Genomic DNA, 25,047 nt, shown 5'->3' with positions numbered 1-25,047 from the left:
ACTGAAAGCTTGTTACAACTTACTTTATGTTGAAAGTAAATGACCTCTTTCTTCTGTCATAGCTGAGAACTGTGGACAAAAAGGACTACCACCCAATTTGCTTTTATGTCTTTTTAAGACTGAAGCATGTAGTATTTCAGCATCTTGGTGTTTTGTTTTGATCTTATGGTTATATGTCGTGTAGTTTAGTAATTAACTGCTAATGTATCACCTTTTGAGTAGGAGGCATTAAAGCCTTGGCCACTGATGCTGCCGTCTGAGGAGAAATGGATGTACATGGAGTCTCCTGTTGAGTGAAGAGATCCTGGATGATCCCGACCACATACGTTGGCCAGCACAGGGGACTGACTGGTTGCGCCTGGGAGTAACCAAAACAAAGGACATTCTAAACTGTCCAGAAGGCCAAACAAACCAACAACAGTCAGGTGGACATATAAATGCTCTCTACAAGTCCAGGGCACTGACTTTAGGGTCTTTCATGTTATCTGGTTTAAATAAGCATCTGCAGAAAATAATTTTTACTACTTTATATAAAAGAAAGCACTGCCATGCAAATAATTTATGTTTTTTAAGTGAAATGCAGATTTCAAATCACAAGATTTGGACAGTACATACAGGCATGTATGACATCACGCAGAAAATAAAAATATTTCTGTGCCAATCATGTTTATAGTTGCACTAAATTGCACAATCAAGGTAATCCACGAGCCATCTTCACTTCAGCAATCAATGACATGTCCAGAGAAGCTCTAGCACTTCATGAAACAAGCATCTTAAGTTGGATGTTGCAACGACATCATACATTTCACAATGATCATTCCTCAAGGCAAAGACTTCTCAATTAGAAAGCTGTTGTTTTGATATATAGAATCCACACGTAAATAATGATGGGAGAATTATCAAGAGATCTATAACAATGCTGCACAGTATGTTATTAGATGCTGTCATTTGCCACAAATGAAACAAAATGAATAATATATATCATAGTATAACATAACAACAGTAAAGCATCACTTGCTGAAATTTTCATAAATGCATTTTTGTGCTCTAATATTTTTTGTTTTTAAACACTTTAAGTCATTTACACATAATTTAGCCTAAAGCATAAGACACGTTGTGGAATTTAAGCTCAAAACAAAACATGTCAGTTTTGCTCTTACTAGAATATTAAGTCTGAGGCTGTGGTCTGCCTCTAAACAAGAACATGAATTTTTCAACAATTCATTTTGGGAAAGAAAGGCAGGTGCCATCACAAGTTCTGGATATGTTACTATCAGACACCAAATCTTTCTATAAGAGTCAACTTGATGGTGTTAGATTATGTCATGTTTGGGGTGGGGGAATGTCACATTGAATTTCAAAGAAAACTGTTTTTAATATCTTTAAAAGCAGGGAAAACACAAATGGTCATTTCATCAGTTGAAATTGAATGACCTTAAAAATCCATCAGCACTATTATTCCTTAATGTTGGCTTTAATTACTTACCATCTCTGACAACAACGCTATCAAAGTAGCAGGTATGGCTGTCCTCTATGTCTAAAGACAAGATAGTAAGCTCTACAGTTGAGTCTGGAGAACGTATCAACCAGGTACACTCCTGATTAGGAGGGTAGTTTTCTGGCCAGCCAGGAGAATAGAGGAAGCCAGGAGTCTCTCCTGTCATTAGCATTCCACCGCATGCACCTGGCACACATACAGAAAAACAACAAGATGAAGGTTGTATTTAACATTTCGGAAACACAGTAAGTCAGAGACCTGCGTATGATTTTGGACAGTGACTTCAGTTTTGAAAATCATATTAATATGGTCACCAGGACTGCCTTCTATCACTAAAGAAAATAAATTTCCTCAACTGACTAAGAGTCTGATAGCAGCAGTCCGGGTTCTTACATGTACACAGAAATGTGAACATCTTACCCAATACTGAAGTCACTACATTTGGAAAGAAAAGCATCTGGACTTCTTTAAGTTGCTTGAAGATGTTTCACCTCTCATCTGAGAAGCTTCTTCAGTTCTAGGGTCAAATGGTGGAGAGTCCTAGATTTAAGCTCTGTGGGAGTGTCCCACAGGAAAAAAGCAAACTTGTCGAAAATAACATTAAAGCATCTGGGAAGGGATCTATAATCTAGTTTTGAGATCCCTTCCAGACGCCTTGATGCCCACTCACACCCTGGGCCATTTCACCTCAGGAAATCACATGATAGGGTGGGGTGAGGTTTCACAATGAGCTCACCTGAAACCTTGGCTGATTGTGCCCTACACCCATCTTCACACCTTGGCTGGTGTGATTAGGTAGAGGATCATTAGGGGGTCCATTGTCCCTCTTGAGGGGACACTCCCACAGGGCTTAAATCTGGCACTCTCCACCATATGACCCTAGAAGAAGCTTCTCGGATCTTCAAACAACTTAAATCCAGATGCTTTTCTTTCCAAGCGCCTTAGACTAGGATGACCTGGATGACTGAGAACCTTCACAGTCAAGTCACTACATTGCCTTTCAGTTCAATAAATAAGCGCAAATAATTAAGCACAAATAAATAAATAAATAAATAATGCCATTGGCATTCTCTCTATTTAATTTGTTTGTCTTGTGTGTTTCCCTGCAGTATTCTCAGATATTCTACATCAGCCACAGTAAAGGTTAGGTTTTTGTTTCCTCCCAGCTATAAGTCTGCATATGGGTCATGCATGGGTTTATGTAACAGGGCTGCTGAGAAACTACTGCTTCTCACCTGGTGTGATAGTGGGTGGTGGTCCAGAGTTCTGAATAGCAGTCCATTCCAAAAGGAAACCTTTTCCTCCCAACACTGCATCTGACTTGAACTGCACAGTGACAGTGCTTCCCAAACTTCTTACAGGAGGGGGCAGATTCAAACCACAGAATGTCCCAATAGGGTAGTAATGAATACTGGGACCATCAAATATCTGCAGAGACACAAGGATTGAGAATAGAAGCTGTGGTGAGGCGTGGTCGGTGGTGCCGTGGGGACTCACCTGCACGGCATCCACAATCACGCTCGCCATGTTAAAAACACGGGGAAGCGGGATTGTTTGGTATTGTGGTGTGTTGCATGTGCAGCTGGCGGCTTGTGTGCTGCAGCCGCGGTAAATAAAAACACTCTCTGGACCCTCCGTGTCTCAGAAGGCATTAGGCAAAGCCGTAAACAGACAGCCTTTTGGGCAACTATCCTAGTCCACAATAGTTTACAATAGCTTTGGTCTGTCTCTTTTGTAGATGTTGCACACTACTGAGTGTCACAGCAAATATAAAAACCATTCCATTCATTGATCTGTAGATCACACAGAATTAGATTTTGTCTTTCAAAATTGGGGTTAGGAGATTGCAACAGGACATGCAAAAGAAAATATCTATATTATCTTTGGTTGGGTTTTTTTGTACTATTTACTAAACATCTCCATCCTGACAAAATACTAACTAGTGTAAGGAGGAGAATACTTAAATTAAGCGCAAACTGATTAATCCACTCGTGTCAGTTCATTTGGAATGTCAGATGCAGATTTGATAAAAATGTATAAATTACGCAGCAACCTAATTCTAAAAGCAAAATTGTTTGCAACTCAATGCGAGTTTTGGTGTCAGGTTCTTCTGCTGCAGGAATTTTACATCCTGCACAACGGGGTTCAAAGAAGGGAAGTCAGTGGATCTATCCTGAAAACTTAGTTTGTGTGGTTTTTACTCTGATTAAAGCATTTACTTTAATAAAGTTTAAAAACATTAAATAAATAAATATTAAATTAAATAAAGTGTTATAATTTCAGAACCATGAACATGGGCACAGACCTTCGATAGAACACACATGGTTGTCCATTATCTCATCAGGTGTGCTTTAACACATGACTATTGTTAGTGGTGCCGACACAACTTCAGCTGCTGCACTATCTCACACACACACACACACACACACACACACACACACACACACACACACACACACACACACACACACACACACACACACACACACACACACAACTCTCCCACAAATTCTGAGTTGTTATTGAGCCATAAGTTAATAAAAGTATGTACAATATTATAAAGATGTGACTGATATTGTTTGTAGATTGCAGTCTCTGAGCATTCACAATCTTACTTTCAGGTGGTCATAGTAGCAGTCATAAAGATCCTCGATGTCCATGTCCAAGAAGCGGATTTGGATGTAGCTGTCTCCATCTACAGTTACAGTCCAGTGGTAGTCAGCGTTATTGGGGTATGTCCTGGGATACAGTGGGGATGCTATCTGACCAGATTCCCCAGTCACATCAACACCATACACTGTGGAGCAGTGACACAGAAAAAAGAAACATTTCTCATTATATCCTTTTTTTATTGGTTACACAGAACATAACTCAGAGTAAACAGCTGGCTGAACTGACACTGACTTTCTTTGATTCACAACACACCTTACCTACAATGAGGTTATGACTACAACCCACATGTAAAGAAGGTTGAAACTGTATATATAACGTTCCATCTCTACACAGTCTCTTCACTAAAACTCGAGGTATAAAAAGCATAATCTCAAATATCTTATTAAAAATAATATGCTGGTTTTATTCTTTTGGTGACATATTTAGGATCACAGACCAGTAATACCCTTATCCATCCCTAGTACTGACCTCAGGAGAAAAATCTGAGAACCTGAGAAAAATGATGATATAGAAGATGGCTGGTTAATTCTCTCATACACAGACACTCACAGTGTGAGAAGGTGGCTCTGAATCCTGCTCCACTAACTGAAGCGTCTGAGATGAACTTGACCCACATGATATGAGCAATGACAGAGGTGTAGTTGGAAGGAAGCGAGTTTCCACAGAAGCGATCGACTAGAGGCCCAGTGGCGTTGCCTTCTCTGATTTCCAGGTAGTCATTTTGACAATCAGAGTCTCCTTGGAGCTGAAATGTACTAAAACAAAACACAATGCGATTGTTTGTCATATTTACTAATATAGGTTCCTGTGTGTATAGAAAAGTCATAAATTAACAGTGGTACAAGAGTGAATTATCTAACTTTAGTTCATGTAACAGACACCTAAGAAGAGGTGTAGTGCTATTTGTTTAAGTAGCAGAGTGTATCAGTTGTCATTTGTTTCTAAGGCTATTTTAGCACAGTGGGAAGTTTAAATTATTCTGCATTGTGGAAATGGAGATGCATTCTCTGAAGGTGGTTACAGATAGCCAGATGTTGTCTAATATAAGGACATTGCTGGACAATACCTCCCACCCACTCCATAATGTGCTGGCCCATCAGAGTGAGAGACCGAGATTACCCAAATGCACCACAGAAAATCCACACAGAGAATGGCTCTTTACAATTTCCCTATCTTAAAGGATACACTGCATTTTGTTGTACACCCTTATCTGCACATCCTCTCAGAGAACATAACTGTCAGTATGATAAGAAGGGCACCTCAATTTCAGATTTCTTTTATATTTTTGTGTAATATATCAGGATATTTATACATTAGAGCTATTTATATTAATAAAGGTATTTTGTAATAGTTTGTAACAGATTGTATTACTTAATCAGCTCTCCACCTGAGTGTCAATCCTCAGGACCTCACACAGTTAAGCTTTTTCTAACAGGCAAGTGCCACAGTGTTTTCAGAGAGACACACTTGTAAAGCCTTTAGTTATTCTTATTATTTTTGTTAGGACATAAATGGTTGGGTGTGTTAATTTTTGAGACACTAATTTGTGCTCCAGGTGGTTCTTAAATAAATATGTTCTAACTACTATCTAAAACGTTATAGTCAAACCTTTCATGGTATATGATAAGGTCTTATACATTGCTTTTCTACTCTACTGGAAGATCTTATACAACATTCATCCATTCATACAAGCACCTTTTTCTATACCTAATGACTCTATTATGATTCAGCTGAAAAACTATGTTGTAACTTACAACATAACCATAAGTCTGTAAGCCAGAAGTATAAATCAGGCATAAGTGCTTCCTGTCTTACATTCACACACATTTATACTCATTAACACATCAGAGAGCAACTTGGTATTCCTCCTTACTCATGCAGACTAGAGAAGCCAGAGATTGAACCACCAACCCTCTGATTAGTAGATGACCCCCTAAAGCCACTCCCACGGATAGCCAGTCAACTAGTAATGCCTGTCTATGGAATACTGCTGATAGGAACTTATTTACAAGCTAACTCTGATAGATTCTTCCAAAGTCAAAAAATCATGCTTAAATTGACTAACATAAACGAGAGCTGGATGCGGTTTCCTGGTGAACTGCGGATGGTCCACACACATTCCACATTAGGTGGATAAGCATCTGGATAGTTAGGACTGTTAAATGCACCAGTCTCCATCACAAGATCTCCTCCACAACCTGAGTAAAGGAAATAAAAAGAAAAAACCTGGATATCTTGTCCGTAAGAGTGTGTATGCATGATAGTAACGTGATTTTTAATTGGTTTTGATCATTTCTTATTGTGTGTGGATATAAGCAGTGTGACCCAGTATGACTTACTAGAAGTGGAGCCCGAGTAGGCAGCTCTGAAACCCTTTCTGGAGTAGGACTGGTCAGAGATGAATTTGACTACCAAAGAGTTGCTGAAGGATGTCACTGGGTGAGGTATTTCAGATCCACAGTAGCGCCCTAACAAAAGACAACATTAAGTTGTAATTTTAACATAAAGTTAATTTCAAAAATGTTAATTCTTTTTCACTTGGCTATCATTGATCTGAATTGTCATAATTTTTCCAGAGAGAACACATCCATAAAACCTGTGCTTATTTTGGTTGGTAGACTATTCGCTCCCTTATTGGGTCTGCTCATTTTTCTACTGCTAATTTGCACTGCTCCTGGTAGAATGCCATTCATTGTTGAAATGAAATAAAGATTGTATTTGAGCCAGTGAAATTAAATGCAACATATTACATTACAAGAATATCCAAACCAGGTGAAAAAGGCATTGTCACAGAACGACACCAACCTTATGTGGAAACTGGGCTGATAAAAAGGCGCTGTGGTCTGATACTCAATAGGATATTGTTTTCAGGATTCAGCACATCTCTTCTCTTATGATTAGAAAGGTTAGCTTAGGCAAGCACCACCCTTCTAAACCTAACTCTTACCAAAAACAGACAAGCAAAGACACATATAGTGAATATTTACCTATAGTAGGTGAATCGTAATTGTCTCCGTCCAAGATCTCCAAGAAATCGTGAGAACAATTGGCAAAGATCATCTCTAAGTCAAAGTCAGTGAATGAAAGGGTCACGTGGTTTACTGGGCACAAAAAGACAAGTCAGTGGTTATTGGAACAGTTTGCATCTCAAGTTTTTCTATATGAAATATATAAAAGAATGACATTTTCTAGTCCTCTTTAACTAAAGCAACTCACATGGTTCCTGTGCTCTAATGATCCAACTACAGTTCTGATTAGGTGGGTATTGTGCTGGATACCTTGGTGATGCAATGGCCCCACCATTATCATCTGTTACAATCGTTGCACCACAAGCTGTTGAAAACAAAAGTACATTGTCACCTGCACTCTGGCTTTGGCAACCAGAACATGGAGATCAAGCTGTTTGCAGCTAAAAAGGAGGAAAACTGAACTGAAAACTGAAGCAGTCTTCTCTGATGTAGCAGGGACAGAGGCATGAGTGGACAATCCCACTACAGCAGACAAATTATATCAGTGTTCAAGTGCAAAGAGGTTAAAGAAGACTGACCCTCAGAGAAGCGAGCGCTGAACCCACGGTGGTTGCCACTGGAGTCTGACCTAAAGCGAACATAAATTGTGTTCTGGGTGGAAGTGAAGGGAGGAACACTGGAACCACACACACGACCAAGCAGAGGAGAAGATGAGGTTGGACCATCATGGATCTACCAATGGACAAGCATATGTTTTCAGTAAAACTGTGGTTGTGTTGGCACATAATAAATGAACAAACAAATCACTTTTCATGCATCTATTTTCATAAATTTTGAGCACAGAAAACACCTTCATATTGACTGGGGTGCACATTAGTTCTTACGTGACAGCTTAGTCAAACTACGCCATGATGCAAAATGCACATATCTCATTACAAAAAAAGAATATTGATGGGTTTATGATTAATTGATACAAAAACTTCATTTTTAACTGTATTTGCTTGCATACTCTGAGAAGTCCTGTAGAGGTCCTGCAAAAATATACTGAGTATACAGATATATATGGGGTGAAGGTGGCTGTAGCTCAGGTGGTAGAGCGGGTCACCTACTAACTGGACGCTTGGTTTTTCAGCCCCAGTCTACATACTAAATATCCTTGGGCAAGATACTAACCCCATGCTGCTCTCTGATGCATCCATCAGAGTATGAATGTGCATAAATGTTAGATAGGAAGCACTTAGAAACAGTGTAGAAAAAACTGCTGGTGGAAGTGGAATTTAATCTTAAGAGATAGAAAGACCACCCCACAGGGGAGTGGGGATTTTTTTTATACATATCTCTTGTCTCCCTCCCTCAGAGCTAACTAAGGAGTGCAATTTGCTATTGATAAGCTGGACTTTGTATTACTTTACTTGTTGACTCGGACTTGTTTTTTTTGGTCTTACATGTATGCATGTTACATGTGATTTTATAATTTGTTATTCTATGATGGTTTGCATCAAATAAAATAAAAAATAAAAGTTACATTAAAAAAATTCAGAAAGAGCCTAATTGTCTTGAGTCACACCGAATGGAAGTGTATAGATTAATAAATCAGGCACAAGAATGAAAAGTTCACTGTGGACTTTCTTAGTTTGCTGGCTTTTCAAGCAGTGATAGTGCTTTTGCCTGTCTTTGCCTTGTCAGCCTTAGATACAGCACACAGCAACAACCAAAGACAGCTGCTTTAATATTGCACCAACCAGTTGCTATTCAGTCACTTACAGCCACATAGTCAAAGTTACAGCTGCTGTGATATTCAATGTCCAGGTCTGTAAAGTTCAGAAAGACACGGTGGTTGGGATCCACGCTGATGACCCAGGAACAATCCACATTGTTTGGATAGCTGTTGGGATACAAAGGAGAATGGATTTCCCCTGAAGGTGCTGTGACTGGGCCTCCACAGCCTGCAAGAAGAAAGAGAGTTTATTAAAACCTACAGAGTACTGTATATATACATAAACTCTTAAGGCTTTGTAATTTAAAATGGAAGAAAGATAACAAGTGGTGAATTGTCAGCAGTCAAAAACTATTTCAGTAGTAACAACTTCAATCCAGTTGAGACTACAACAGCTACATTTCTGTAAAATATTGCACCCAGCTACAAAGTCTATAATCAAACTGCAAAACCCAAAGCTCTGATGCTGCATCCAGAAGAAGCATGCAGAGCTGTAAAAGCTGTATTTAATGATGCCTACCCACCTCCCTGGACTTCAGTCCAGCTTGCATTGAATCCTCGACCACTGACATAGGCATCAGATTTGAAGCGCACAGTGAGAAGGTTGCCAGTGCTGGAGACATGCATTGGGGTGGATGTAGTGCTGCATAGCTTAGCCAGCTGTGGGGCTGACAAGTCTGGCCCTCCATAAACCTGAGGAGAAATGACATCAATTCAATAAATAATCAAATGAAAAAGAAATCAAGTCAACAACCAGGTCAATTTATTGCCTTCTGCCATGAACCCCAACCAATCACAATAGTTTCAGTCAGGGGCGTAATTTCCAGGGGGGTTAGGGGGCTTATGACCACCCCCCCCCCCCCCCAATAATCATCATCAATCATCAAATCTCAAATATTAATCACTCTCTGACCAAAATTCACTGAACCAGCAGCAAAAGAAGATCAAAACTACGCTTCACGGTTGAACAACATCGTCATGAATTTCCTCTGACTTTGGCTGTTTTGCTTCCACTATGATAAAATCGCACTTCCTGCACAGCTCTCTCTCTCTCTCTCCCAGTGAACTGAGAGAACAGTTTCCCGTCTCAAATCTCTGTTTTCTGCATTATTTGCTTGCTTATTACGCACCAGTCTACTGTTGTGTACAGTGCTGTCGGCCACTGTTTTTGTGGGGGGTTTTTGTCATTCAGTGCTTAATTCAACTGAACTGAATTAAAATTATATGAGTTTTGTCATGAATTCAGCTTTTGGTATGTTTATGAACTGACTACTACTAAGCCAACGTCTGTGTCTTACCTCCAGCACATCATAGTTGCAGTCTTGGTGGTACTCAACATCAAATTCATGGATGGTGATAGTTATACTGCTGCCAGCTGATGTGGTGATATACCATATACATTCTCTGTTATCTGGATATCTGTTAGGGTAGCCTGGGCTGCTGAAGGAGCCACTGGGACCAGAGAGATCCCCACCACAACCTGCAGGGACAAAGAAATCCCTAAATCATGCATCAAATTAGTATTATTTTGTTTCAGTAATTATTTAGACTAAACAACACTTTTAATAAAGAGATTTTCACAGCACTTTTGTCAGTAGAAGAAAGGAAGGTGAAGAGAAAGCATGAGAAAAGATGCAATAAAGCACGCATTAACTCTTATCAAAACCAGAGATAAAAACCAACAGCCAGCTGACAAGTGTAGTATAAACTTAAAACTGCCTTTATAGTATACCGTCAAAGAAAAAACTACCTCCACTACCTGCAAAAGTCACACCTTCTCTCTATATGTGTGACAATCTGAAGAGACAAAGGAGATGTAGTCCTCAAATTCTTTAATTCTCACTCGCTTTTGCAACTTTGTACTTTTGTGTTACTCACAGCAACAACTCTAACTCATTGTTAGTCCATTTAAAAAACTCGATGCTTTTCCTCGACATTTTGCCGCGACGATTCAAAGAGCCGGAAAGTAAATAAGCGGCAGACAGAAATGAGGCAGGTCGAATCATCTTGCGTTTCATGCATGCGCAGTAAGTGTTTTCGGCTGTTTCAATGTGGACGCACATCTCTGTGAAAACAACTGAAAAAGATAGTGTGGACGCAAAGCGTTTTCAGACGCCGTTTTCAAATCTATCTGGGCTAGTGTGGACGTAGCCTCAGTGTGTGGATGCACCTCGGTATATGAGATGCAGTACTTCTATTATTAGTCAGCGTTTAGTTACAATGGTCAGTTGTGCTGGAGAGTGTGCAGAGTGGTTGATTTACTGGTTGACATTCCTGCTCTCACTTGCGGCCATGATCTCTCGATAGTGAAGGAAAAAATAAAATTGTGAAAACTGATAGATGAAATGAGGATGTCAGAGATCTTCCTTATTGATAAGGTGATAAGTTTGATCGGGAAGGACTCAGTGAAGAGTGAAAACTCCTCCACATGTGGTGGTTTGGCCAACACACCAGAATGCCTTCTTGATGGCTTCAAGGTGAGGTGTGTTGACCTAGGAGGAGACCCCAGAGCAGATCCAGAACACGCTAGAGAGATTAGATCTCTGTGCTAAGTTAGTAGCACGTATTTAAAAATACAAAAATTCAATTTCATTTATTTATATAAATGTTTTAAAAACTATTTTAAATACTATAGTACACAGTATGTTTGTAATGGTTCTCTTGATCTGGTCTATAACAATCAAATATATTTCCCTCTTACCATTTTGGTACCACATCATCTGGAAGCCTGATGTCGAAACAGTTGAATCAGTTCTGAACACAATGTTGAGGGCTGAGCTTGTAGTGCTGCCGGCCGGGGGAGGAGTGTATCCACAGAATGTGCCAATCAGAGGCGCTTCTTGGTTAGGTCCATCATAGAGCTAGGGCAAGGATATACAGAGAAAGCAGAAAGTATGCACTGAAAATGGGCAGGAATGCCATGCTAATTTGGGGCTTGCTACGATTTCTTTGAACTGTTCTTTTTCCAGTGTGGAATGATTGCACAGCATACATAATTAATTATGTTTAAAAATTGTTTGGCCATTCTAGTGTATAGCGCAGTGGTCTGTGACCACAGTAAAGCATTCCCCTTCCACTTGGCATCGCCGCCTTTCTAGGCCATACCAGAGCCAAACACTTCTCAGTGGCAGAATTCTTAAGTTCTGCCTACTCTATTCACAATATCACTGCAATTCCCCAGTACTTCCTCTTTTCCAAACTCATGCTCCCAGGCCTACATCACTGGCATCGGTGATGACCCCGGATGAATGGGGAGACCAGACAGGTCTTGAAAAGAAGTCTGACATACATCCTTTGCGTTGCAATTCATTCAGTGGTTCAGACAGTTGTGAAAAATTGGGAACAATCTGGTAGTATGAGCCAGCCATGCAAGGAAACCTTTGATCTCCTTTGATGTTAATTGGAAATGACACGATGTGACCAAGGAATCTGAAATATGTTCTGAAAAGGTTGGAGTTTTTCATATTGACAGTCAGCTTGGCCTCCTGGAGCTTTTGGAATAGTGTGGGGATGCCCTCATGGTACTGTTCCCATGATGATGAATAGATGATTATGTCATCCAGATAATAGGTTATTTCCATTAGTTACTGGAAGGTTGCTGGTGCATAGACTGAAGGCTATGACCTTGATTTGATATAATCCTGCAGGAAAGGTTAAAAACAGTCTTATCTCATCTATTCTCCATCTGGCACTGCCAGTATCTATTGTCCATGTCAATAGTGGAGAAGACTCAAGGCAGCCAGGGAGTCTAGCATTTCCTAAATGGTGGTCAAAGGGTGAGCATCTGTCTACATGACCACACACTGCTTTATGTAATTAACACAGAAACAGGGCTTCCTACTTTTGAGATGAGGGTCGCAGGTGATGTCCAAGCAGGTGAGAATAATTCAATGATGTTTCCCGCTGACATTTCCTCCACTAGCTCGTTCATTATTTTGAGTTTTGCTCAGACGACTCAGTGTTCAATGGGCACTTCCCAGGTGACAACGATTTAAGGAGTTAGCAGATAAAGAGGTGTAGAGAGAATTTTCTCCTTAACATCACAGATTTCCTCAGTCACACTGTGACATGTTTTTACATGTGCGAAATAGCATCTGCCATTGAAGTCATTACAGCTCAGATTTCCTTTAGCATCTCTGACAGGTAACATTTAAAAACAGGCAAATTTCGTTTTCTGGTTGTTATCCTGCTGCTCTCCTTAAACTCATGAACCATGCAGCTTAAGTTCTTATAACTTTTTGTGGGTCTGCCAGAAGTTGCATAATGAGGACGTTTTATCATTGAAGGAGGGAAAAACAGATAATGTTAAAGTAGCAGTCATTTAAAGCAAATCATTAACTCACAAAATGTTGAAACTTATTTCAGCAGCCAATTTATAGATGTTTATTTTATTGGGATAGTTGCAAATTTTAGTAACTGTTATCTTTAGTTAATGTCACATAATAAAAAACCAAAGGGGTCAGTTGTATATACAAGTATTTAAATTTTTGTAAACAAATTGGATTGAAAAGATGCACAAAATCAAATTTTGTTTATTTACAAACATGCCTGGTGAGAGTTTCGAGTCATTCTTTCTTTTATTTATTTTCTTTTATAATGTTGAGAGATGTGGATGTGTTACCTTAATGTAATCGAATGTACAAGCAGCAGAGGTGGCCTCTAGCTGGAAGGCTGTAAAGGTGTAGTTGACGGTATTTCCACCGCTGGCTTGGATTGTCCAGCTACACTGGCTGTTGTCCGGATAGTTGTTGGGAAAGTTCAGTGACTCGATCACTCCTCTGTGTTTGCCAGAGATCAAAATACTATTGCATTCTGAAATAAAGAAATATTGAACACAATAAGAAGATCACATATGGTATTCCTACTCCGATAAATGGAAATTATTAAAAAGAATATGTGCAGGATCATCATTATCATTTGTTAGCCATCTTTACAAGAACAAGAAAGTTATGTAATAGCATATATAGCAAACTCAAGTATTTTAGTTATCACTGATGATGACTAATTTTATCTGACCTTGTGGCCTGATGTTTTTATCCAACACTTCTATTATTTAAATTAGTGCTGTCAGTGTTAATCTAAATAAAATGACCTTAAAGCCATAACCGCATTAACGCAGTAAATCTCCGTTAGCGAGTTAGCGTGGATCGCCCTGTGCGCGGGGCTACATGGCACTAACGCGTAAACAAGCTGATGCCGTGTTAATGCGGTTATGGCGTTAACATCATTTTAACGAGATTAACGCTAAAAGCACTAATTTAAATACAATTTTGGCCATCTCTGGTAATATCTCATAAATTATCAGAATTGCTCCAAATCTTCGTAATTATTTAAATTCACAAACATAGATAATGTAAAGAAACAAAATATGTTTTCTTACGAGAAGTGTAGGAGGCAAGGAAGCCTCCTGCGTTGACGCTGCTGTCTGTGCGGAGTTTGACGTAGAGCTCATTGCTGGAAGAGTTGATGGTACTCGGCAGGTCACTGCCACACAGCTTGGCCAGTTGTGGAGCACTGCTGCTGTTGCCATCATGTACCTAACAGATACAGATAACAGAAACAAAATGAAATTTAGAAGTAAAATGAACTAAAGAAAAACAATTTCAATAATTGAAATTTTTGAAAGTGTTATTTTCAACACAGGGAGTAACAACTTGTTTACATATGTGTATGAAAAAAAAGCAAACAAAATCTAACAAAATATGCACTACTTTGTCATAATTACACCAACCTAAAATACTGGCAGCCACCAGTGCTACCCCTCTGCCTCCTAGTAGATACACTCATGGTATCACTTTCCAAATCAATTTCCAGAAAACTTGACCTCTAACCTTTGACCTTGATCTCATTGAGATTCAAACTCATCCAAGATTTTAAGTTGCTACACCTATGGTATCGATTTGAAAATTCTGTTGACTTCCTTCTTGCAGTTATTTTAGATTCTGAAATGTGCTTTAAAACTTCATTACCAGGATAGCTTTCTTCAGACTTGGGAATATCACCAAAATTTGACCCTTCCTGACTTGTCATTATGCTGAAAAACTAATGTATTTATCTCTGGTAAAGTGGGTCACTACAGTGCTCCCTTTGTTGGGCTTCCCCATAAAACTACAAATAGGCTGCAGGTTATCCTGAATTCTGTTTCAAGGTTATTAATGAAAACCAATGACAGAGAGCACATCAGTCCCCTCTTAGCAGAGTTATACTGGCTTCTAGTACTCATTAGAATAAAAACACCAAGAATGAACTAAACCTTGACTCCTTTTTCTCTCCTTTTTTCTCCAATCTTTTTTCATAATCTGATAAAGCCTCTGGGCTGAGTGTTGGCTTTCTCCGAGTCCTTTAGATCCCACTGACACCTCCAAGCAAGTTGTTTTATACCCTAAACTGAAAAAAACCTACTTCAGTCTAGCTTTGTAATGATTTTGTTGTTGTTTTCAAACACCAAGCTGAGTAAGCCTGCTGCGTATCCATGTTTATCTACAGTTATGTACATCCATTAGAAAATGTTTGAATATGCCCCAAAATGAAACGTTCAATTACTTTCATACTTTAGTCTTGCATAACAATGCAACCATATGACTTAGAGGTAGAATACTCACAGCCACATAATCATAATAACAGTTAGCATTAGATTCCAGATGGAAATCAGAGAAAGAGAGCAGGAGTTTGTTGCCCTGGTTGGTCCTAATGTTCCAGTAGCACTCAGCATTTGGGTGGTAGGGTAGCGGGTAGTTAGGAGAGGAGAATGCTCCAGATGCAGTTGTCAACGTCCCTCCACAGCCTTGGAACAAAGGATAAAATAAAACATGTAGATGAGGGGAAAAAGACAGAAAGCATATTTTTATTTATTTATTTTTTTACATTTTACTGTTACAATCAAACTTGAAATGAAAAAGTACTGTTTTCTACATGCTGTAATTGTTGTACAGTAAAGGGTAAACATTTCTTGTTATTATTAAAGGTATGAAATAAAGTCTTGTGAAACATACCAACTGGTCAGCTGGCTTACGCCTTAGATAAGAAGATGGAAGTATAGCTAGACAATTCCCTCATAAGCTTCAATCAGCAGGTGGACTGTGGAGAGGGTCCTTTCAGTGTTTCAGGTCCTCTTTACAAAAAACTATATAACCTATATATAGTTTGAGACATTGTGGATGTTGGGTATCGAAGAATCCATAGGTCCCTCATCCTATTCATGTAACCCCTTCAGCCAGGGTTACTTGTGTAGTAGCATTCCAACAATGACACACACATATATGTGTATATATATATATATATATATATATATATATATATATATATATATATATATATATATATATATATATATATATATACATACACTCAACAAAAATATAAACGCAACACCTTTGTTACTGCTCCCATTCCCCATGGGATGGACGTAGAGACCTAAAATTCATTCCAGATACACAATATAACCATCCCTCCCAAACAGTGGTCACAAATCAGTCCAAATGTGTGGTAGTGGGCACATCTGCCATATTGAGATAATCCATCCCACCTCACAGGTGTGCCACATCAGGATGCTGATCTGACATCATGAGTAGTGCACAGGTGTACCTCAGACTGCCCACAACAAAAGGCCACCCTGGAATGTGCAGTTTTGTCTCACAGCAAAATGCCACAGATGCCACAAGCAATGAGGGAGCGTGCAATTGGCGTGCTGACAGCAGGAATGTCAACCAGATCTGTCGCCCGTGCATTGAATGTTCATTTCTCAACCATAAGCCGTCTCCACAGGCGTTTCAGAGAATATGGCAGCACATCCAACCGGCCTCACAACCGCAGACCTCGTGTAACCACACCAGCCCAGGACCTCCACATCCAGCAGGTTCATCTCCAAGATCGTCTGAGACCAGCCACCCAGACAGCTGCTGGAACAATTGGTTTGCACAACCAAACAATTTCTGCACAAACTGTCAGAAACCGTCTCAGGGACGCTCAACTGCATGCCCGTCGTCCTCATCAGGGTCTTGACCTGACTCCAGCTCGTCGCCGTAACAGACTTGTGTGGGCAAATGCTCACATTCGATGACGTCTGGCAGTTGGAGAGGTGTGCGCTTCACGGATGAATCATGGTTCACATTGTTCAGGGCAGATGGCAGCTGAGAATGTCCCAGTTCTTGCATGGCCAGCATACTCACCGGACATGTCACCCATTGAGCATGTTCGGGATGTGCTTGACCGGCGTATACGACAGCGTGTACCAGTTCCCACGAATATCCAACAACCTCGCACAGCCATTGAAGTGGAGTGGACCAACATTCCACAGGCCACAATTGACAATCTGATAGACTCCATGCGACGATGTGTTGCACTGCATGAGGCAAATGGTGGTCACACCAGATACTGACCGGTTCTGGGTCCCCAGACCCCCAATAGCGCAAAAAACTGCACATTCCAGGGTGGCCTTTTGTTGTGGGCAGTCTGAGGTACACCTGTGCACTACTCATGATGTCAGATCAGCATCCTGATGTGGCACACCTGTGAGGTGGGATGGATTATCTCAATATAGCAGATGTGCCCACTACCACACATTTGGACTGATTTGTGACCACTGTTTGGGAGGGATGGTTATATTGTGTATCTGGAATGAATTTTAGGTCTCTACGTCCATCCCATGGGGAATGGGAGCAGTAACAAAGGTGTTGCGTTTATATTTTTGTTGAGTGTGTATATATATATATATATATATATATATATATACACAGTGGGGCAAAAAAGTATTTAGTCAGCCACCGATTGTGCAAGTTCCCCCACCTAAAATGATGACAGAGGTCAGTAATTTGCACCAGAGGTACACTTCAACTGTGAGAGACAGAATGTGAAAAAAAAAATCCATGAATCCACATGGTAGGATTTGTAAAGAATTTATTCGTAAATCAGGGTGGAAAATAAGTATTTGGTCACCTCAAAAAAGGAAAATCTCTGGCTCTCACAGACCTGTAACGTCTTCTGTAAGAAGCTTTTCTGTCCCCCACTTGTTACCTGTATGAATGGCACCTGTTTGAACTCATCATCTGTATAAAAGACACCTGTCCACAGCCTCAAACAGTCAGACTCCAAACTCCGCCATGGCCAAGACCAAAGAGCTTTCGAAGGACACCAGGAAAAGTATTGTAGACCTGCACCAAACTGGGAAGAGTGAATCTACAATAGGCAAGCAGCTTGGCGTGAAAAAATCAACTGTGGGAGCAATCATCAGAAAATGGAAGACATACAAGACCACTGATAATCTCCCTCGATCTGGGGCTCCACGCAAGATCTCATCCCGTGGGGTCAAAATGATCATGAGAACGGTGAGCAAAGATCCCAGAACCACACGGGGGGACCTGGTGAATGACCTGCAGAGAGCTGGGACCAAAGTAACAAAGGTCACCATCAGTAACACACTACAACGGCAGGGAATCAAATCCCGCAGTGCCAGACGTGTTCCGCTGCTGAAGCCAGTGCATGTCCAGGCCCGTCTGAAGTTTGCCAGAGAGCACATGGATGATACAGCAGAGGATTGGGAGAATGTCATGTGGTCAGATGAAACCAAACTAGAACTTTTTGGTATAAACTCAACTCGTCGTGTTTGGAGGAAGAAGAATACTGAGTTGCATCCCAAGAACACCATACCTACTGTGAAGCATGGGGGTGGAAACATCATGCTATGGGGCTGTTTTTCTGCCAAGGGGACAGGACGACTGATCCGTGTTAAGGACAGAATGAATGGGGCCATGTATCGTGAGATTTTGAGCCAAAACCTCCTTCCATCAGTGAGAACTTTGAAGATGAAACGAGGCTGGGTCTTCCAACATGACAATGATCCAAAACACACCGCCCGGGCAACAAAGGAGTGGCTCCGTAAGAAGCATTTGAAAGTCCTGGAGTGGCCTAGCCAGTCTCCAGACCTCAACCCCATAGAAAATCTGTGGCGGGAGTTGAAAGTCCGTGTTGCTCGGCGACAGCCCCAAAACATCACTGCTCTCGAGAAGATCTGCATGGAGGAATGGGCCAAAATACCAGCTACTGTGTGTGCAAACCTGGTAAAGACCTATAGTAAACGTTTGACCTCTGTTATTGCCAACAAAGGTTATGTTACAAAGTATTGAGTTGTATTTTTGTTATTGACCAAATACTTATTTTCCACCCTGATTTACGAATAAATTCTTTAAAAATCCTACCATGTGGATTCATGGATTTTTTTTTCACATTCTGTCTCTCACAGTTGAAGTGTACCTCTGGTGCAAATTACTGACCTCTGTCATCATTTTAGGTGGGGGAACTTGCACAATCGGTGGCTGACTAAATACTTTTTTGCCCCACTGTATATATATATATATATATATATATATATATATATATATATATATATATATATATATATATATATATATATATGGTGCAACGATGCACAAAATTCACGGTTCGGTTCGATACTTTGGTGTCACCGTTCGATATTTTTTCGATACAAAAAAAATGTTCATGCCTTTTTAGTTTGTCATTTATTAAAATTATAAATATATATTTTAACTCAAAAGTACAGTTTTTAAATTTAATGTTGCTGAAACAAAAGTAATTAAAAAAATAAATATATCTCAGGGCTCTCAAAATTTCAAAATCCCTGGTAGCCCTTCGGGCAGGGACTCTTCAGTTTTTGGTAGCCCAAAATAAATGTAAGTAGCCCGAATAAAAAGGAGAGCAATTTTTTTGATTGATGTTTTGTTTCCTTTACAATATTATACATTAAAGTGTAATATTGTAAAGGAAACAAAACATTAATCAAAAAATTGTTGAAACACAAATTACAACATTGTATAAAAATTACAATCATCAACTCAAATACTTGGTTCTAATTGAACAGAAATTTCTATGAACTTGTAAGAACTGTGTAGGACATGAATCAGTCTGTGTCAGATCCTGAATTTGAAATTTCCACTGAAGTCACGGGTAAGAGACAAGTGGAACCAAGATCGAGGCCATTTGCTTTTTGAAGTTTGCAAAGACTGCTAAATTTTGCCAGTGGTAGTTCACTCTTTGCAACATAGTACGCTGTTCTAAACTGATTTTCAGGTTTATTTTTAGTATGTTATTTGCAATTGGTGTTTGTTCTGGGAAAGATATTGCAGACTGAGCAATAATGCGTTTCTTGCATTTCTCATGGGTTCTAATGGGGGCCTTTCTTAAAATGACTGGTCCCAGTAACAAAGGCGCTTGTCGACTCAGAAATCGAGAGAAAACCAACAACACTGTTGTAACTTTATGCAGTGTTGCTCCAACTGCCCGTGTAGCGTGGGTTGTGGTCAACAATAACTTTAGACCAAGCACAGAGGACTGAGACGAGGCTATGGTGGAGGTCCGGACTTTTACTCCATAAGCTCAGAACACATACAATAACACAGTACCACCTACTGGTGGGAGGTAGTAATAGCTGCTGCTTATTACAATATACCACATCCCTCTTTTCCGAGATAAAGATACTACCTCTTAACTCCAATATTTTGTAACATAAATGCACCTTTTAAATCGTAGGAACATTAACAATATTATATTCTTGAGACATTAAGTAGAGCACACCTCAGATTGCTTGTCACTTGAGCAATGCAAATACACATCAGTGTAGTGTTTTGAAACAGATGAACACATGACAGATTAGATAAGACATGTCAAAATGAACATATGAAACATGACATATTTTCTCTCTTTTCCAACAAGACAGTTATCTAGCTTGTACAGAACAACGCAGGTACAGGATAGAGTGACTTTAAGTTTCCCAATCACTTAGTCTCTATACCTGGCAGGGCGTATTATTGCTCGGCCACTGCGTGTGTAACATGTGGGTGTGTTGTCCATACTTGCAGGACTAGAGTTTTGTGGGGTGTCATTTGCTGGTGGCTCCACTGGCTCTTGGGTGTGAACGGACAGTTCATCTGGGTCCATGGGTGTGTCCTTGAACAGACTTGGGTGTATTTTCCTCAGATGTCTCCTGTTCCTCCTGAGCACTTTACCATCTGGTGTTTGCACAGTGTAGGAGCGTGGTTCCTCTCGCCGATTAGTTACAACAGCTGGCTCCCAACCGCGCCTTGTTTGCATGTGCACAGTCTCGCCTGGGGTCAGAACAGGCAATGGTCTTGCGTGCTGATCATAGTGGCGTTTCCGCTTTGATTGCAACCTGCGCACTTTGTCGTGAATGTTCTGTGGGGTTGACTGCCTCAACACAGCACTGGTGCATGGCAGGGTGCTGCGGAGAACCCGTCCCATCAACATTTGTGCAGGTGACACACTAAGTCCTGTGACTGGAGTGTTCCTCAAAGACAACAGCACTAGATGTGGGTCTGTTCCAGTCCGTGCGGCTTTCTTAAGTGCATGTTTGACAGTCTTTATGGCTCGCTCCGCCATGCCATTCGAAGAAGGAAAGCCGGGACTGGAGAAAGTTAGCTTTATCTCCCAGGATGCTGCAAACGATCTCATCTCGTGGCTGGCGAATGGAACATGATCGCTCACTATCTCTTTGGGAATTCCGTGTCTTGCGAAGACTGATTTCATCTTCTGAATCACAGAGTGTGCCGTTTTGTCAGGTAAGTTAAGAACTTCTGGATATTTTGATAAATAATCCACTAACAAAAGATATGGATGATCGTTCAGTTCGAAGATGTCTGCTCCGATTTTCATCCATGGCAGCTCTGGAATCTGGTGTGGAATAAGCGGTTCAGCCTGGTTCTTTGGCTGCATTTGCTGGCATTGTTCACACTTTTCAAGCATGGTCTCTATGTCGCGTGACATGCCAGGCCAGTACAGCACTCTTCTTGCTTTGGCTTTTGTGCGCTGCACGCCTTGGTGGGCAAGGTGCAGCTTCTCCAGGATCACACGCCTGAAGCTTTGGGGTATTACGATCTTGTCCCCGATCATAATAATGTCATCGTGGAAACTGATATCGTGTCTCATAGGCCAGTAGCTGTGGAGTGTTTTGTCTAAACTCTTCCTTCTGGGCGGCCATCCGTTGATGTGTCTTTCGCGCACGGCTTGTAGTACGCTGTCTGCTGCCACTGCTTTTTTCAGGTCACACAATGTTTTCTCGCTCAATGCTGCTGTGGCCTCCAGAGCATACACAACTCTTTCATCATTTGCGTTTTCACTCACGTTTCCGTCGTCACTGGTAGTTGTGGCACGTGAGAGTGCATCGGCTATGAACATGTCTCTGCCGGGGGTGTATGTGACGGTGAGATCATATCTCTGTAGTTGCAGCAGCATTCCTTGTAGCCTCGCTGGTGCCTGATCATAAACCCTCCAGGGGTTTATGATCAGATTGCACTGTCACTGGTCTTCCATAGACATACTGGTGGAATCGTTTAGCGGCAAACACAATGGCTAGCAACTCTTTTTCTATTTGTGCATACCTTTTTTCTGTGTCTGTGAGTGCTCGTGACGCGTAACACACAGGTTGTCCGTCTTGTAATAGGCATGCGCCCAGCCCATCTTTTGAAGAATCGGCCTGCAGTGTTAGTGGTTTCTTGTGGTCATAAAATCTCAACACTGGAGCTTGTGTGAGCGTCGACTTGAGCGTCTGTAACGCTACTGTGTGATGTGGCTGCCACTGCCACACTGTGTCCTTCTTGAGTAGCTGTCTCAAAGGTGCTGTGAGCGATGCTTCATTTTGGATGTACTGTGCCAAAAACTTCGTCATTCCCAGCAGACGCTGAAGGCTTTGTTTGTCTTCTGGAGTCGGCATGTCGACAATAGCTTTGATCTTTGAAACATCTGCTTTCTGCCCTGCTGCTGTGATGATATGGCCCATGTATTTCACTGTGTCAACTTTGAACTGAATTTTGTCCTTGTTAAACTTCACGTTAGCTGCTCTTGCTTTCTCCATGACCTTCTGCAGGATTTCATCGTGTTCGTGCTCTGATGTAGCTGCAATTATCATATCATCTGCAATGATAAATACACCAGGAATGTTGCCGAAAGTCTCACAATTCTTTTGTTGAAAGACCTCGCTGGCTGATTTGATCCCGAATGGGAGTCGGAGGAAGCGATATCGGCCCCAAGGTGTATTGAAGGTACAGAGCTTTGATGACGGCTCGTCCAGCTTGATCTGCCAGTATCCATCTTTTTCATCCAATATGGTGAAGATGGATTTTCCTGCTAGCTTGCTGCGAACGTCCTCGTGTGTGGGAATGGAGTAGTGCTGGCGTTTAACTGCTTGGTTCAGATCACAAGGGTCCAAGCACACCCTTAGTGTTCCGTTCTTCTTCTGTGTGGCGACAAGACTGTTGACCCAATCTGTAGGCTCATTGACAGGCATTATGACATCTCTGTTTTGTAAGTCCTGTAGCGTCTTCTTCAGCGCATCCATTATGGAGAGTGGCACGTTCCTGCATGCGTGAATCACAGGTGTTGCATTTGGGTCAATATGTATGTGGTGAAGTCCAGGGAACTCACCTAAGCCTGTGAACACATCAGCGTACATCTCCACAAGTTCTTCCGAGGTAGAAGGTGGTTTAGCTGATTTCGGTACAGAGGATGTCATGGCAAGGGTCTCAACTCGTTGCACCAGATGGAGCTCTTCACAAGCTTGTCCACCTAGGATCGGTTTATCTGCATGGCTTGATACAAGAAAGTCAAACACAGCCTTGTGCTTCCGTGCTTCACACTCAAGAGACACCACACCATCTGCACGTATGCGGGCTCCACCAAAAGCTATGAGTACAGTCTTTGTGGGCTGTAACCGAGGCATATCTGGTAACTCGTCATAAACTGATCTGGGGAGCACATTTGCGTCCGCACCTGTGTCTAGCTTGAAGGTGAGTGGTACGTCTCCGATTGTCACACTTTCATGCCATTTGCCAGTCTTGTGCTTGTCGCTGGATACCATGCCGATGTATAGTGAATCGCCATCAGTTTCAATGTTGTTAATAGTTTTTGTTTTCTTGAAGTGTCTACTCTTCTCTGCGCTAGCTCTGCACACTTTTGAGAAGTGGTTATTTTTCCCACACTTGTGACATGTTGCCCCATAGGCTGGACACTGTCGGAATGCGTGTTTGTTGCCGCATTTGTGACAAACTGTTTGTTTGTCGTTGCTCAGTTTGTTTTTACTGTGTCCTGATTTAATGTATCCTGGCATTTTTCTTAATGCGTCCACTGACGTGTCTTGGGCTGCAGTTATTGACTGCATGGCCTGAATCTGTGACTTGGCCACTTCTGCTGATCTGCATATTTCTATCGTCTTGCGCAGTGTGAGGTCGTTGTCACGAAGCAATCTCTCTTTTAGTCTTGCGTCACTTATGCTGAACACCAATTTATCCCTGATCATGTCGTCCTCATTGATCCCAAATTCACAACTTTTACTTCTCTGATGGAGTTCCGTGACATATCTGTCCACTGTTATATCCGCCGACATTGGGTATGACCAGAACTTGTGGCGTTCAAAAACAACGTTCTTTCGTGGACTACAGTATTCCTTAAACGTTTTCAAAATGTCCGCCATTGTCAGTGCGTCTCCGGTCGGGGTCACTGTGAGCGTGTTGTACACTTCAAGCGCTTCTTCGCTGATAGTGTGGAGAAGAATGGCTATTTTAACCTTTTCATCCTTCTCCAACGCACCCGTAGCAGTCATATACAGTCCGAATCTTTGTTCCCATCTGCGCCAGGTCTCAGATAAATTGCCTGTGAGCAGTAGCGGTGATGGTGGCTTGAATTGCTCCATGCCGTTAGCAATGGCTACTGTTAGCTAATCTACGGCTAGCTTACTCACGTCGCGGTCCCTGTTCACACGGTCTTGCCGACTTCTGACACCATGTTGTAACTTTATGCAGTGTTGCTCCAACTGCCCGTGTAGCGTGGGTTGTGGTCAACAATAACTTTAGACCAAGCACAGAGGACTGAGACGAGGCTATGGTGGAGGTCCGGACTTTTACTCCATAAGCTCAGAACACATACAATAACACAGTACCACCTACTGGTGGGAGGTAGTAATAGCTGCTGCTTATTACAATATACCACAAACACACCCGGCAGAACATTATGTTATTTACACGGGTGCACATAAGTGGTCCGCATGTGCGCATTCGCTGTCAAAATAAAAGACGCGCACTAGAGCTGGGCGATAGAACGATAACGATATGTATCGCGATATAACTTTTACTCGATAGAGAAATTAAGCTATCGCGATAGACCTCGCCGTT

The 25,047-nt window shown here is 41.2% G+C and overlaps 1 protein-coding gene across 1 annotated transcript in view; it reads right to left on the bottom strand.

Moving 5' to 3' along the window:
• The window catches only part of cubn (cubilin (intrinsic factor-cobalamin receptor)), a gene marked incomplete at its 5' end in the record, with an annotated part of 82,341 nt that overhangs the window by 26,108 nt on the left and 31,186 nt on the right, over positions 1-25,047 (bottom strand). The window contains 17 exons of the mRNA XM_080865089.1: positions 212-358; positions 1,487-1,684; positions 2,734-2,926; positions 4,114-4,295; positions 4,721-4,926; positions 6,237-6,369; positions 6,511-6,639; positions 7,159-7,272; positions 7,388-7,504; positions 7,719-7,872; positions 8,905-9,086; positions 9,382-9,550; positions 10,156-10,337; positions 11,559-11,718; positions 13,479-13,669; positions 14,238-14,394; positions 15,460-15,641. Of these exons, the coding sequence (XP_080721215.1) occupies positions 212-358; positions 1,487-1,684; positions 2,734-2,926; positions 4,114-4,295; positions 4,721-4,926; positions 6,237-6,369; positions 6,511-6,639; positions 7,159-7,272; positions 7,388-7,504; positions 7,719-7,872; positions 8,905-9,086; positions 9,382-9,550; positions 10,156-10,337; positions 11,559-11,718; positions 13,479-13,669; positions 14,238-14,394; positions 15,460-15,641 (2,796 nt within the window). The remainder of the gene's footprint in view (positions 1-211; positions 359-1,486; positions 1,685-2,733; positions 2,927-4,113; positions 4,296-4,720; positions 4,927-6,236; positions 6,370-6,510; positions 6,640-7,158; positions 7,273-7,387; positions 7,505-7,718; positions 7,873-8,904; positions 9,087-9,381; positions 9,551-10,155; positions 10,338-11,558; positions 11,719-13,478; positions 13,670-14,237; positions 14,395-15,459; positions 15,642-25,047) is intronic.

Source organism: Rhamphochromis sp. 'chilingali', assembly GCF_963969265.1.
Source record: "Rhamphochromis sp. 'chilingali' genome assembly, chromosome: 18".
Lineage (NCBI taxonomy): Eukaryota > Metazoa > Chordata > Actinopteri > Cichliformes > Cichlidae > Rhamphochromis > Rhamphochromis sp. 'chilingali'.
Note: the sequence above shows the minus strand (reverse complement) of the source record. Positions and strands in the feature narration are given on the sequence as shown.